This window comes from Cervus elaphus, chromosome 1, assembly GCF_910594005.1.
Source record: "Cervus elaphus chromosome 1, mCerEla1.1, whole genome shotgun sequence".
Classification (NCBI taxonomy): domain Eukaryota; kingdom Metazoa; phylum Chordata; class Mammalia; order Artiodactyla; family Cervidae; genus Cervus; species Cervus elaphus.
In genome coordinates this window covers 86,256,917-86,273,382 of record NC_057815.1, presented here as the reverse complement: position 1 = coordinate 86,273,382, position 16,466 = coordinate 86,256,917, and the positions used below count along the sequence as shown (strand labels likewise).

General features: G+C 39.6%; 1 protein-coding gene across 2 annotated transcripts in view; it reads right to left on the bottom strand.

Moving 5' to 3' along the window:
• Positions 1 to 16,466, bottom strand: part of TTC17 (tetratricopeptide repeat domain 17) — a 112,161-nt gene that overhangs the window by 41,737 nt on the left and 53,958 nt on the right. The window contains exon 17 of one of the 2 annotated variants that reach the window (XM_043909708.1): positions 268 to 438. The exons of the other annotated variant lie outside the window; for it this stretch is intronic. Coding sequence (XP_043765643.1) covers positions 268 to 438 — 171 coding nt within the window. The remainder of the gene's footprint in view (positions 1 to 267; positions 439 to 16,466) is intronic. 2 annotated transcript variants of the gene reach the window in all.

Genomic DNA, 16,466 nt, shown 5'->3' with positions numbered 1-16,466 from the left:
TAAACTAATGACATTAAGACTGGTACATAAATCAAATTGGCTCTAGTAAACGAAGACGTTGAGGTGGAGAGAGAAGAAGCGTGAAGAGCAATTTCACATCATAGCTTGTCTTCTGCCTCCCAATCTGGGGTCACCCTCATGATTCTATAGTATAGTAAGTGACTGTTAAATAAACAAATGCTTGAGAGGAAAGAGAAGCCTAAGTTAAGCTCCAAGCCTGAGAGCTGATTCTACCCCAGGAACACAGCTCAGGTCAAAGCAACTTACTTTCAAGTCTAAGGACATCTGAGTCCCTCCCTGAATTCTCAACAGAGAGCACAGGGTCTTCCTCTGTCCCTGCCTCAGAGGGCTCTTCTTCGGCAGCATCCAGTGACTGTGAGTTGTCAAAATACTTCTGTTTGTCATGGCTGTTGTCCAGGGTTTTCACATGACAATTACCTCAATGACAAGAGACACAGACAGAGCATATTAGAAACCTCTCTTGTGTAGTCCCACAGCTCAAGGTCCCCAAGTATCAGGAAGAGCAAAAAGGGGACCGTTGCGTTTTTCTTCAGCAGGAGAAAAGTGCCCTTTAAAGCCAGGTCATAATTGTGATTCACGATTTTGCACTTAAGTTCAAGTTTCACCTGTTAGGCTACTGTTAAGTATTTGGGGAAAAAGCTCTAAGAACGAAGTCCCAAGATCTCCCTCCATTCTTAATGAATGATTGTGAAACACTTCTCTGAAAGTCAGAAACATCATTAAAAAAGTGGTTTTCCTTCTATTTGCCTTTTGAACGTGAGAAATGACAGATGAGTATCTGAATAAGTCTGGAGATAGATGAATTATAGCAGAAGAGTATACCAATCTTGCATTATAGCTTAAAGTGAAAGACTAAAAGGTAAAGGATTAGAAATTAAAAACCAAGGACCTGGAGGGGGATAGGGTGGCAGAGAAGCCACATTTGTGACTGTCAGATCACACAGGTGCCTGTTTTTCTTTTGGAAAACAAATTTTGATCATGTGTGAAAGTGTCAGTCGCTCAGTCGTGTGTCTGACTCTGCAACCCCATGGACTGTAGCCCGCCAGGCCCCTCTGTCCATGGGGATTCTCCAGGCAAGAATACTGGAGTGGGGTGCCATTTCCTTCTCCAGGGGATCATCCGACCCAGGGAGTGAACCTGGTCTTCCACCTTGCAGGTGGATTCTGCACCGTATGAGCCACAAAGGAAGCATGAGTGTGTCTGACTCTTTGCAGTCCCACGGACTGCAGCCCGCTAGGCTATTCTGCCCATGGCGGGGAATTTTCCAGGCAAAGATACCAGAGTGGGGTTGCTATTTCCTACTCCAAGGGATCTTCCGGACTCAGGGACGGAACCCACACCTCTTGTATGTCTTCCGTGTTGGCAGGCAGGTTCTTTACCACTAGCACCCCCTGGGAAGCCCAGTAACGATTTATCTAAGCATAAAATGTCACATTTGAATGTAATCATAGCACTGTGTGATACTAGGCTGGTACAAAAGTAACTGCGGTTTTGCACTGCTGAACTCTGCCAGTTGATACTACAATACATTCTTAAATAAACGTATTTATTTATTCATCATTTTTATATGAATTTCTCACTTTATGTTTTTTTATTTTTGGCTAATGACTTACTAGTTACTGTTTATTTTATATTTATTTTAGACTACAGAAATGTTAGACAAAAAAGCAAATTCAACCAATTTTTTCGTTCAAGTCCAAAATGGGTTGTAAAGCAGTGAAGACAACTTACAACATCAACAATGCATTTGACCCAGGAACTGTTAACAAACGCACGGTGCAGTGGTGGTTCAAGAAGTTTTGTAAAGGAGACGAAAGCCTTGAAGATGAGGAGCGCAGTGACTGGCCTCTGGAAGTTGACAACGGCCAACTGAAAGTAATCACTGAAGCTGATTCTCTTAGAACTATATGAGAAGTAGTCGAAGAACTCAACTTCAACCATTCTACAACATTTGGCATTTGAAGCAAACTGGAAAGGTGAAAAGCTAGCTAAATGGGTGCCTCATGAGCTGACTGAAAATAAAAAAAATCAGAGTTTTGAAGTGCTGTCTTCTCTTATTCTATGCAACAACAGTGAACCAACAATTTCTCAATCGGATTGTGACATGTGATGAAAAGTGGATTTTCAGAGTGATTGCTCTAACCACTGAGTAGCAATGAACAGCTCACTGGTTGGACAGAGAAGCAGCTCCAAAGCGCTTCCCGAAGCCAAACTTGCACTAAAAATCATGGTCACTGTTTGGTGGTCTGCTGCCCATCTGATCTAATATAGCTTTCTGAATCTTGGTGAAACCATTACATCTGAGAAGTATGCTCAGCAAATCGATGAGATGCATTGAAAACTGCAACGCCTGCAGCTGGTATTGGTCAACAGAATGGGCCCAATCTTTGTCATAACGCCCAACTGCACAACCAGTGCTTCAAAGGTTGAGTGAACTGGCCTGCAAAATTTTATCTCATCTGCCATATTTACCTGACCTCTGATTTTAGCTGATTTTCAGTCAGCTCATGAGGCACCCATTTATCTGACCTCTGAATTTAGCTGATTTTCAGTCAGCTCATGAGGCACCCATTTATCTAGCTTTTCATCTTTCCACTTTGCTTCAAATGCCAAATGTTGTAGAATGGTTGAAGTTGAGTTCTTTGACTACTTCTCGTATAGTTCTAAGAGAATCAGCTTCAGTGATTGCTTTCAGTTGGCTGTTGTCAACTTCCAGCAGCCAGCCAACTACCACTTCTTCAAGTATCTCAGCAACTTTTTGCAGGGAAAACACTTCCACAACCAGCAGGAGGCAGAAAACGCTTTCCAAGAGCTTCTCAAATCCCAAAGCATGGATTTTTATGCTACAGGAATAAACAAACTTGATTCTCATTGGCAAAAATGTGTTGATTGTAATGGTTCCTATTTTGATTAATAAAGATCTGTTGGCACCTAGCTGTAACGATTTAAAATTCATGGCCCGATACCACAATTACTTTTGTACCAACCTAATACTTTCTGACGTGCACAGTGAGCATGACCTCTTGACACAACATTGCCCAGGAGTCAAAGGGCCTTGAACTTATTAGGGAGACATGTGTTAATACAGATAAACAGCCACTATCTAGCTCCACTTGACAGTCATTCTCTGGGAAGAGGAATGTGTTCCTAGACTGCTGTGTCTTCTCTGGTGGAGACCTGGCTGGCTGAACAGGTCTCCTCACGTTCCACGTGCGTTGTTGCGGAAGATGTATATTCAACAGAAGCCTACATTCCTGTTATAGGACACTTCTCTGATAACAGAGTGTATAAGTAACTTTTCTCCTTTATCAGAACATCCAAACATGTTCTAACAGTTTTTTTTTTTCTTTTAAAAGAGAGTGTTGCCTCAAAGAGATGTATGTACCCAATCAAGCTGTCTTTGTAGCAATGGGAATACAGGAAGTCTTTCTGGATCTGATGACTCCCCTTCAGATTCTGTAATTTCGGAAAGTGCTCCTCAGTCATTTCCCTCATTGTACCAATAAAACATAAAGGACTCAAAGCCTTTCCCAACTTACTAGTTTAGAGAGAGGGGAACTGCACACTTTGGGAGTCACTTTCCATTTTCCAATTCTACACTATCATACATCTGAGGCTATTTTCAACAAGGCTACGTCAGAAACTGAAGACTCTTTCAAGAGAGCTTTAGCTCTCAAGAAATTTAACAAGCAACTTGGGGAGACAGTAAATAAAGACAACAAACACTAATGAACTGGTCTACTGTGCCCAGTAGGTGCTTCAGAGAATGAGCTTTGAGTGGGAAGATCTTGAAGTGTGAAGAATACGTAGGACTTAAAAACACAACTTTAAAAAGGGGGAATTACAAGGAAGGGGACCAGTATTTCTTCAGTACTTTCGAATTTTTTCCCCCACTTACGCCTCAAAAACACCCTATGAAATATTATTAATTTTACAGACAAAGAAACTGATTCTCCATGAGATTAAGCAACTTGTCTGAGGTCAAATTTAAGTAAGTGGTAGATCTGGGATTTGAATCAGTTCCATTTTACTACAAAGCTTCTTGGCTTCCCCCTAGTCAACACTACCTCTTTAAGCAAAAAAAAAAAAAAAAAAGGTGGAGAAGTTGGCATTCTAGGTAGGGAGGAATAATGTACTGAGCAAAGCAACAGGAATAGGGATTCTCATTTGTGGTTGGAAGGCCATGAGAAGTACAATTTGAAAGAGATGGAAAGGGTGGAGTGTGTGTGGGTCCTGGAGGGCTACCAGGAAAGAAGGCATGAGCAATGGTAGCGGCTTTCTTCTCCAGATTCTCCTGAGAGGCCAGAGGTTGCTGAGTTGCTTCCACTTCTGTCTTCACCACCTAGCCCGTGTAGGTAAATATGGAAAACCAGGCACACGAGCATTGAAATAAAACAAAGCAATGACAACAACTCCATATACCCAACTGTCTGAACTTTACTATGAAGAATAGCGTGTTTCTTAGAGGCAATTCTTAATTAGGATATAAATAAGCATGACTATTAAAAGCAGAGAGGAAAGAAAATGATGACAATGATACTGATAATTTAAAAAATACACTGTTCCTAGTGAATGTTCTCTGCCTTTAACTTTGGAGAATTTGCCTCTAAAGCATTATTAAAGAAAAAAAAAAAAAGCATTATTCACCTTGACACAAGCTGGGTAAAGCAAAAGGACAAACCATTTAACACTGGAACCCGGTGAAATCCGAGCTGTGCTTCCTGTAGTTGATTTCGTCCTCCAACCTTTGCATCTTATTTTTCTATCCCACCCTCTATTATAAAAATTTAATTGGTTTCATCTTTTAAAATGTCTGCAATATTTAAAAATGCTTTATAGGTCATTTATAAGATATGATATGCATAAGATCCTGAAGCTAAAATTAGTCCTTCTGCATGACCTCAAAGCAGACACCCTCTTGAAGCAAGCCTCATGAATTCTAAGAATGTCCTGCCCTCCAACTCAGGAAATCAGGGCCAACACCTATGAGGGAGAGGGTATAAAAGGGGATCAGGGAGAAATAGGGGAATTAAAGGAATAAGAAGTTTATTTTAAGCTATTTCCCGGAAGTAGGAAAAATCAAAATGCTTAAGTAAAAACTACATGTTTTAAAGTTAGAACTGTTGATATGAATTTTCTTAGGTTGATGGTTAAAAACAGACTGGTTTAGTATTCTGGTGCGATTTCCATGATTAACTAGTCTAATCACAGAAAGTCATATTGCCTAATTCTTGAATGACTCCTTCCAGTTGCCAGAGGGGGAATTAATGAACTTCAGAAAAAATAAATATATCGATTCTTTGGACTATAGTATAGGTCTACTCCAGCTAAAGAGGAACTAAAAAAAGTTGCCTATATAGAAAAATATTGCTTGTCTTCTCAGCAAAGGTAGAGATAATGTTCTCATTAAAGAAATACAATGAAATGTTGAAGAAGGAAAAATGGAAAGAGACCTAAAAAGTAACAAGTATCTTCTGTGCATATGGCTATTATTTCTTGTTGATGCAAAAATGAGGAGATTCTGAGGCTCAGACTAACCTTGATAGGCTTTTTTTCTCGGGGGGGGGGGGTGGAGGGACTTCATGATTTAAATGAAATGCTTTAGATAACAAGGTCCCAGATGAAAATGGAAACACTTTCCTCTGCTTAATGTTCTATATCTGCTTGCAAAGACTTTAGCATCCAATTCAAATCCTGGCACTCTGGTTTTTCTTAGAATTGAGAGGATATGCAGGAGATATAAGAGATGTGGGTTCAATTCCTGGGTGGGGAAGACTCCCTGGAGGAGGGCATGCAAACTCACTCTAGTACTCTTGCCTGGAGAATCCCAGGGACAAAGGAGCCTGGCGGGTTATAGTCCATAGGGTTGCAAAGAGTTGGACACAACTGAAGCGACTTAGCATGCACACAAGCAAGAGAGGATAAGGCAATACCAACTAAGCATTCAGAAAACTAAGATCATGTCATCTGGTCCCATCACTTCATGGCAAAAATAGATGGGGAAGCAATGGAAACAGTGACAGGTTTTATTTTTGGGGGCTCCAAAATCACTGCAGATGGTGATTGCAGCCATGAAATTAAAAGACGCTTGCTCCTTGGAAGAAAAGTTATGACCAACCTAGACAGCATATTAAAAAGCAGAGACATTACTTTGCCAACAAAGGTCCATCTAGTCAAACCTACGGTTTCACCAGTAGTCACGTATGGATGTGAGAGTTGGACTATAAAGCAAGCTGAGTACCAAAGAATTGATGCTTTTGAACTGTGATGTTGGAAAAGGCTCTTGAAAGTCCCTTGGACAACAAGGAGATCCAACCAGTCCATCCTAAAGGAAATCAGTCCTGAATATTCATTGGAAGGACTGATGCTAAAGCTGAAACTCCAATACTTTGGGCACCTGATGTGAAGAACTGACTCACTGGAAAAGAGCCTGTGCTGGGAAAGACTGAAGGCAGGAGGAGAAGGGGACGACAGAGGATGAGATGGTTGCATGGCATCACTGACTCAACAGAACTGAGTTTGAGTAAGCTCCAGGAGTTGGTGATGGACAGGGAGGCCTGGCATGCTGCAGTCCATGGGGTTGCAAAGAGTCAGACACAACTGAGCACCTGAACTGAAATAACTGAACTAAGCATGAAACTCCAAAGAGGGTATTTCTGACTCTGGAACAACTACGAGATCTTAAATTTATCAACATCCTATTTTTGCAGTTAGACTACTGCTTGCATAAATTGGGTTATTAATATTAACCTCCCCTACAAGGGTATTCTGGAAAACAACTAAATATTTAATATACCATGTCTAAGCCTAAGCCTCCTAAGGGAGAAAGGCACAATTTATTCAGTGGCTAAACAGATTTTCAGAGTAAACTAAGTTCTTGGAAACTCCTATCATGACTAGGGTTAAAGAAATATCCTATTTTCTCTTATTAATTCTGTTTACAAAGGTCTTAGAAGATTGTTTTTCAACTGGAGTTGGGGAACCATTTACTTATTAAAAAGAATTCTTCTGTTCTGAATCTCATAAGTTGGTAAAGAGATTCCTGGGTGGATTAGGAATCCTTTAGGGTTCTTTAGGATTCTTTGGGGTTTGTTATAATAAAGAAACGCTACAAAATTGAGGCATCAAAATTTTGTAAGAGCAAGTAACTAATTTTCTATTTATTTCTCTAGTAAGAAATCTATCTTTTAGGAAATATGGTAAGATAAATTGTGAAGTGGACAAAAGTGTATCTTTGAGTTACTCACCATTGCTAAGCAAGATTATTTTTTTAAAATTAAACTTTATTGGAGTACAGTTGCTTTACAAAGATTACTTTAAAATATCACCAGGAAAATTTAACTGTGGGGCTTGGGACCACACTAACAGGTAATAGTGAAGAAGTAAGAAGCCTTACTGCAAACGGATTCCTTTATGATTTCTACCTCAAAGTCTTACAGACCTTGTTCTAAAAGAAGCATTCCATGGTATGAACTCAAATCCTGCCTAGATACAGCCTTACCATGTGAACTTGCACAAATCAACTCTGGTCTCTGCATCTAGGTTCTTTACCTGAAATAGATAAGCTACTGTCCAACAATAAGAGGAGTCTCAGTAAACACCACTGCTGAAACCACGGTGAACATAAGTACACAGAACTCCTTGAATTTAAGTGAACCTGAGACAAGAGAATCTGCCTCACCTCCTCTATCCTGGGCTGTCCTCCACTTAGAAAGATGAGCAAAATCATCTCAACAGTCGTAATGGCTCAGACTTGTTCTCATTCAGCAGTTTCTGCTGAATGACATTCTTGCAGGAGGTTTAAAAGTAATGGCTATGTACTGGCTGACCTTAACTGCCAGAGAGAAAACAGATCATATTAAAGACTTGAAATCAGCAACTTCAGGATTATATAGGCATTCCCTCATGGTGAGGTGAATGAGTCAGAAGTGAGTTTAAAGAAGAAAAACTCTCAAAGAAAAGTATGTGACCTCAAAAAGAAATGAGAGCAGGGGTGGGAGAGATAAGAGAGAAATTCTTTTCTACTATGTATTCTAGAGTTAAATTCTATCCTGGGGAACACTGTCCACACATGGTGGGGGAATCTGATTTGTGCTGGTTTCTATAGACCTATACGCCCTGCTTCCTTTTAGAGGAGAAGAATGAACTATAAATCTGGCCTCCTTGTCCTGCCATGTGGCATTCCCTAAGTGGCTAAAGTATAGGGTGCAAAGTCAGCATCAGCTGAGACACAGACACCACGACATGTAGGCTGTGAAAGAAACGACTCCAGAGATGGAATCTAAGCTCTCCAATGCTATAACTTCCTCCAGAAATGGAAAAGATTAGGTTAGATCCCTAAACAAGAGAATTTAAACATTAAGTTTACTAGGAAAGATTTTCCCATGCAGCAACTATATAAAAAAGTTAACTGTCATAGGTGCCATTATTATTATTATTACTGTTAAATTTAAAAATCTGTTTTACTTCAGCCCAAGGAAATGGGTTTTGAGCAAGAATGTTGGGGAAACAAATCCAACAGATTTCTCACATTTACTAATTTATCTATGAATGCTAGTTTTTTCAATGAGGGTCAACAAGGACATTTGTTTGTAATTTTCATTAAAAACAGTGCAGACAGGAGGTGGGGAAATACAGGGACCTATTAGATGTGTCATCTTCTAGTGGACAAGTGAAACAATGTAATTCCTTTTCTCTGCCCCCTCCTACCACATGGGAGCTGCAGACCTTAAAAGACCTGTATGTGTGTGGTTTAAAGCATTCTGTGGATACAGCTAATTACCCTCTATTACCAGGTATTCTCAGTAGCTCAAACTTGAAATGCCATTAGATAATTTGCCATATGAATACATTCTAAGGGCTAAACATTGGGAGGAGGGTGTGGAATGCATGGGTCAGCATATGGAGGTGAACAAAGGAATGGTCCCTGCTCTCAAGGAGTTAAAAAGTTCTGTAGGAGACTTCTGTCTGGTACACAAATAACTGTAATGGCAAGTCACAGGAGCTGAAGGAGAGACACAGGTGGAATGACTGCTCATCACTGCTTGTGATTAAGGGGTCAGGCAAGGCACATGGCAGAAGTGGGCCTTGAAGGATGGGCAAGATTAGGATTTTTATTCAGGGAGGGAAAGCGTGCAGGAGGGAAAGTCATGGGGGAAAACTACTGAGAACGATACGAGCAAACACACGGAACCCGCAGAGCAGGCTGTATGTGGCAGAACACACAGGCTGTCCATGACAGTGCCATCGCATGTCACGTGTCACGGTGTGGTACAACTTCTTCTGACGCTGCAAAAGAGAGAATGATATTAAAGTCTCTCTGTTGTCAGCTTAAGTTAAGCACCCCTATTTGAGTCAACCACAGACTCTTGTAGTAAGTTGGCTTCATTCAATTCTTAATGCCTAGAATAAGGCCTATACACAGAGGGTAGGGATGAGGGAACAGGGGAGGGCTTAGGAAATTTCCCAGCTACTCACCACCTTTGTGGTTTATATTTACTTCTCCTTTCTCATGCTGAAAGTGTTTAGTTACCTGCTGGTGTCAAGGGAAAAAATCTAGTAAAAAAATCAACAGATCTTAACTCTGGTCCTCTTCCTCATAATACAAATGGAGGCACAGAGATAGGCAAAATGGGAAAGGGACCTACCATTAGAAGCCCTTGTTGCTTCCATATGGCCAAATGCACTCACTATAAATCAAGTGTAAAGCATTAGAAAAATAAATGATACTGTTTGCTTTTGCTTTATGTCACCAAATGAAATTGGCCTGGAGGCATTCACCTCAGTTGCCACTTTGCACATAATAACATAGTTTCCAGGACTCTGCTCTTTCCCAATTTTTTAACATTTATGGTTTTTAGGCAGTGTACAGTGAAAGATGGTGACTTGTTTGGTTACATTTTCCTATAGTGGTATTTCATGTCATCAAGAGAAACTGGCTGTATTATCACAAGTGTATTAGGAATCAGAAGACTTGATTAACACCACACACCCCGTCAGCTGCTACTACTCCTTCTCCTAAAATGTGATATGCTTTCTTTTTTTTAAAAATAATCATCACTTTGGATATTTGTGATCTGACTGGGTTATTAAGTAATGCCTGACAGCTAAAGCGGTTTAAACTGCTTTGAGAGTAGCAAATTTTGAATGTCAAATTTAGATTTGTTGTTATAAAAATCAACTAAGTGAGAAGAGAAATCCAAAGCTGTTATTTTCAACAGCTAAGAATTCTGATTTAAATTTCTCCTGTATTTTAAATGTCATAATTAAATAAACTTTGATGGTTAAGAAAAAGTAACAGATTACTGAGATTTTCTTGGTCAAAGAGCACAACAGTTTAGTATGAAACAAACTCAACTACTAGTAATAACTAACAATGAAAGAAAAAAAGGGAGGAAAAACCCAAACCAGCACATGTATGACCACATACATGTACATGCCAGGTTTCCTCAGTCATGAGAATTTTAAATCTCACCAGTGCTCTTTGCTAGTGATTATCAGGCCCAACCACTGTATTTCCATTAGGCCATGGAACTGAGTTAAAAAAAAAATCATTCAATGATTATATTTGTAAAGGGGTTTAAGTATGTGGTACTCACTGTTTTAAACAAGAACTCCAAAACGGGTGAAAAGTGAAAGTTGCTCAGTCATGTCCGACTCTGCGACCCCATGGAATAGTCCATGGAATTTGCCAGGTCAGAATACTGGAGTGGGTAGCCTTTCACTTCTCGAGGGGATCTTCCCAACCCAGGGATTGAACCCAGGTCTCCCACATTGTGGGCGGATTCTTTACCAGCTGAGCCACCAGAGTAATTCATTTCAACTAGTTGGTTCACAATGTACAGAAAGAATTTTCTGGGGTATCGGTCACTAAAAAAAAAAAAAAAAAAAAAAATCCCACTCTAACGTAGCGTGGATTTGTAGTATGTGTGAGAGAGACAGAGAGGGAGAGAAAGTTCTGCCAACTAGAATAATTTTTTGAATGGGGAAGAGTCATGCAAATGCTTGCTATATGAGATAGCAAAGCTTAATGTCACAAACCGAAATAGCTCCAAAAACATCTGCTACCATGCATGGATACTGAAGATGTAAAAAGAAAGATAGCATCCAGTGAACGTGCCTAACTTCCTTCACACAAAGTATTCATAACTAGATGTTAGCCCCCTTTGGCTCCTATCAGGAGACACGTACAACTGCAGTAACAAACCACATCAAACACATCTCGTTCAGTAATTAACGAGGGCTGGATACAACAGACCCCATCCTGCTCAGCCATTCTTCTTGCTGGTGTGTACCATCACTGTGACATCAGTGATGTGAGTGTTGGAAAAAGTTCCTGATGCAGAACGGGGCCTAAACACAAAGAGTGATGTCTCAGTAGAACTTTCCAACCTTATCTGCAGAGAAGCGATCACAAAATATGAAGAACAATGTCTTCCAATGGGTTATTTCCACACTACATACACAGCAGAAAGGAGGAAGACTTAATTTACATGATCTAGACTTAATTCACAAACTCAAAAATATAACTCACTTTCTTTTGGACATGCAAGATAGTCACCCTAATGCTGGCAAAGACCATTTGCACACCTGAAGTTGTTACAAACTCTGTAACTCAGAGAGATTATCTTAATAAATTTGTAACTTCTTATCTTTAAAGAGAAGCATTCTATAACTGAGTGACAAGCTGCAGTGCGAAGCTGACCTCAGTAAGTGCTCCTGCAGTGTCTAAAGTAACCGCGTAGTTGCTGCTCTCTGGAGCAACACAGCCAAGCTGCAGTGACTCAGCTCCCACAGTCCCAGAGACAGAATAAAACCACTTTCCCTGTGTTTATTACATACAGGGGCTTAGAATACCCTCCTGACAAATGCCTTACTTCTTCATGAACCCGCCAAATTTTTTGATTTTTTTCACTTACTTTCTCATGTTTCTATAGCAAGTGAATTTTTTAAAAGTCTTTCTTCAGTTCAGTTCAGTCACTCAGTCTTTGTGGCCCCATGAACTGCAGCACGCCAGGCCTCCCTGTCCCTCACCAACTCCCAGAGTTTATTCAAACTCATGTCCATTGAGTCGGTGATGCCATCCAACCTTCTCATCCTCTGTCATCCCCTTCTCCTCCCGCCTTCAAGCTTTCCCAGCATCACGGTCTTTTCAAATGAGTCAGCTCTTTGCATCAGGTGGCCAGAGTATTGGAGTTATCAGCTTCAACATCAGTCCTTCCAATGAACATTCAGGATTGATTTCCTTTAGGATGGACTGGTTGGATCTCCTCGCAGTCCAAGGGACTCTCCAGAGTCTTCTCCAACACCACAGTTCAAAAGCATCAATTCTTTGGCACTCAACTTTCTTTATAGTCCAACTCTCACATCCATACATGACTACTAGAAAAATCATAGCGTTGACTAGACGGACCTTTGTTGGCAAAGTAATGTCTCTGCTTTTTAATATGCTGTCTAGGTTGGTCATAACTTTTCTTCCAAGGAGTAAGCATGTTTTTATTTCATGGCTGCAGTCACCACTACTATTTACATGTTATCTAAAGAATGATTCTTGGTATCATTAACTATTTGCTTTAAAGTTATTTTAGTTACACAGTGACAGGACGAAACACAAGTTACATAGTTTAGAATCATGCCATTAACTCCAAAATTAATCCAACTGTATACAGAAGGCTCACTTTAATATTTCTATTATCCTAGAATTTATTCTTGTTTTAGTATAGATATCTTGCTATTGTACAGAAAATACTTTTTGATAAACTGAGATCACCAAATGATTTTCTAAACTGTTAAACTCAGAGGTTCTCACACTATTCACTCATCCATTACTGCTGTAATTTTTCCATAGGTACCAGTACCTTTATTTATGCAATGTTTTTCTTTAAATAGACTCACTGTTTAATCTTACAATAATTTATGTTAAAAGGGAAAATAAGTATCACTTTTCAGGAATGACAGGTTTGATGTGCTGGTTATATAATTCTTCCAATACCAATTAGAATAAGTCACGAATACTAAAATTAAAAAATGTTACTCAATGCCACCTAATAGCTTGTGCACTCTGGTGGTATCTGTACCATATTTTAGGAACCAATACAGAGCATACTGTTAATTTCTTTTTCCTTCTCAAACCCTCTGTTCCTCTGACCTTCAAGACCCAGCTCCCTCTTGGTTCTCCCAGGCCCCTCTCTTTACTCCCTCTTTCCCTGGCTCTGCTCCTTAAATGTTAGTATTTTCTAAGACTCTATTCTTGGACTTTTCTTCTCACCATGAACCTCCTGACGGAACCAGTGGCATCTCGGAATGAACACATCTACCACTGAACTTATTTTTCAGCCCTACATCAATGCATGGATAATTTCTTTTCCACATTCCTCCTCTTAATTAATGACACTGACAATTATCCAGTTGTCAAAAATTCTCTAAATTCAATTAGAAACCTCTAAAGTCAATTCACATTTTTTAGTCTACTGTTTTCAGCCATTCCTCTCTCAATGTTATCTCCAATTTCCTCTGCCCCTCTTCATACTCATCTGACAACTGGCCTCTTATTCCACTGAGAAGTAATCAAAGGTCTCACTATACTGACATCTCTACCTATACATTGTACCTTCTCCTATCTAAGGACCACCTCTATGCTACCTTTGTGCCTTGGATCCCATCCCCTTCTGTTTATTCAAGAGCTTTGCTTTTATAATTTTTTCTGCATCTTCAATTACTTCCTCTTTACTGGATCACTCCTGCAGGAACACAATGCAGTACCTCTTATTTTCAGAACAACAAAACCAAAACCAAGTATCTTTGACCCTACATCTCCGTCCAGCAACCACCCCATTTTTCTGCTCCTCCCCACAGCAAAACTGCTTGGAAAGGGTGCTAGCCATCTTCACTTCCTCATCTCCTCCACAAACCATTAAACAAAAACTTTTAGAAGACTGCCAGTGACCTCTGTGTTCCAAAATCCAACACTTTACTCTGTCTTAATCCAACTCAAGCTCTTAGGATACGCCCACGTAACATAAGAATGATGATAATATAATTAACCACACCCTGAAACACTTTCTTCACTTGGCTTCTGAACAGAATACTTGCCTGGTTTTCTTATCTTACTGGCTACTCCTATACTGTTCTTCCTCTTCCTGATCACTAAATGTTAGCTGGAATGCCTAGTAATGAATCATCGATATGCTTTCCTTTTTATACTAATCACTGAGGTAACTTCATCCAATTCTGTGATTTTAACAACATTCATAGGTCCATGGCTCACAAACTTTCCTCTCTCGCCTGGGCTCTTCCTTGGCCACAACGACAGCTGTGTATAGCAACGGAGAAGCGGTAGCTATACACCCAACTGCCTGTCCAACACCATCGCTTAAACATTCAGTAGGCAGCTGAGACTTAACGTGTTTAAGACCAAACTTCTTTTTCTGCCTAAGCCGGCTCCTCCCTCAGACTTGACGGTCTCATTAAAAAGTACCCCAAGCACAGCTACACATCTTCTGTGCGAAACCCAAGGTTACACAGCAATCTAGGGATGCAAAATTCAGAAGCGAACAAAGTGACATGCTAAACTGAAAGGGGCCATTTTAGGTGTGTTTTTAGGGCTCATTATGACTGTCCCCCATAATACAGCTCAGATCCATGTTTTATATAGGGATTTATGTATCTCTTCTGACGGGTGATACAAGAAGTGCAGTGATTATACTACTTGCATAAAATGACTCAAGAATCTACAAATATGAATTCTTTCAGTCTTAGAAGTGCACTAGTTTATGACCTGGGGATAAAAGAATAATGCATGAGGCCTTGGGCGGCAGAGGACTCAGATTTCAGTCTCTGTGCTACCAATGACTGGCTCTCTGACTTGACTAAATCATCAGCTTTGCTTCTCAATTCATAAGAAGGGGACTTTCTTATCCTCCCTGGCACCATCACATAGATACAAAGGACTGTTTGGTAACCAAATAATTAAAGCCTTTTAAGTAAAGAAATATAAAAATTTAGATACATTAAAAACTTTGTGTTTCAGACTGTATCTTTCTTTCTTTTTTAGAGCATATATCTTCACTAACTCTCATCAAGAATGTGATAAAGCAAAGGTCCTTAATTGCTGATAGCATATCTCGGATAGTCCACAGGAGGGCAGCAAAATGCAGGATTTCTTTTTCTTCAAATTCTGAACTCTATGTAAAATTGCTTTAAGCTACAAGATACATAAATCTATAGAAATTTAGGTAGAACACAGGCTAAAACTAGCAGGCAATGGAACAAGTTATCAAAGGAGATAAGATTTAGGTAAATAGTAAAGAGATGCTAAAATACAGAAACACTGTAAAGACAACACAGGATAATTCTTTCACACACTGGAAAAGGTATTACAGCTCATGTAGGGACATCCCTGGTGGTCCAGGGGTTAAGACTTCGCCTTCCAATGCAGGGGGTGCTGATCCCTGGTGGGGCAGCTAAGAGCCCACATGCCTCACCATCAAAAAGCCAAAACATAAAACAGAAGCAATATTGTAACAAATTCAATAAAGATTTAAAATGGTCTACATCAAAAAATAAAAAGCTTAAAAAAAAATCATGTACATGATTTGGAAATTCTATTTTTTTTTCTATAATGGAACATGCTTTCAAATACATATTATAGAGAAACATATATAAAAATTCTAAGTATACTTAGTTAAATACTAAAGTCTGAGTTCTGTATAATATTTATTCCTTTTTCTGAAGATCCAGGCCAACAATTTTAAGTAGGCATGTGTCTCAGTAAATTAAGAAAAGATGAACACTCAGAAATTAGGGGCTGATGTTTACATTATATTCAGCTAATAACAATGCCATTGTTAGTGGCATACTTATAAGTATGTAATGAAGTCTAATAAACATAACCTACTGTGGAAAATTCTGAAAGAGATGGGAATACCAGACCATCTGACCTGCCTCTTGAGAAACCTATATGCAGGACGAAGCAACAGAATTGGACATGGAACAACAGACTGGTTCCAAATAGGAAAAGGAGTATGTCAAGGCTGTATATTGTCACCCTGCTTATTTAACTTATATGCAGAGTACATCATAAGAAACGCTGGGCTAGATGAAGCACAACCTGGAATCAAGATTGCCGGGAGAAATATCAATAATCTCAGATATGCAGATGACACCACCCTTATGGCAGAAAGTGAAGAGGCACTAAAAAGCCTCTTGGTGAAAGTGAAAGAGGAGAGTGAAAAAATTGGCTTAAAGCTCAACATTCAGAAAACTAAGATCATGGCATCTGTTCCCATCACTTCATGGGAAATAGATGGGCAAACAGTGGAAACAGTGTCAGATTTTATTTTTTTGGGCTCCAAAATCACTGCAGATGGTGACTGCAGCCATGAAATTAAAAGACACTTGCTCTTGGAAAGAAAGTTATGACCAACCTAGATAGCATATTAAAAAG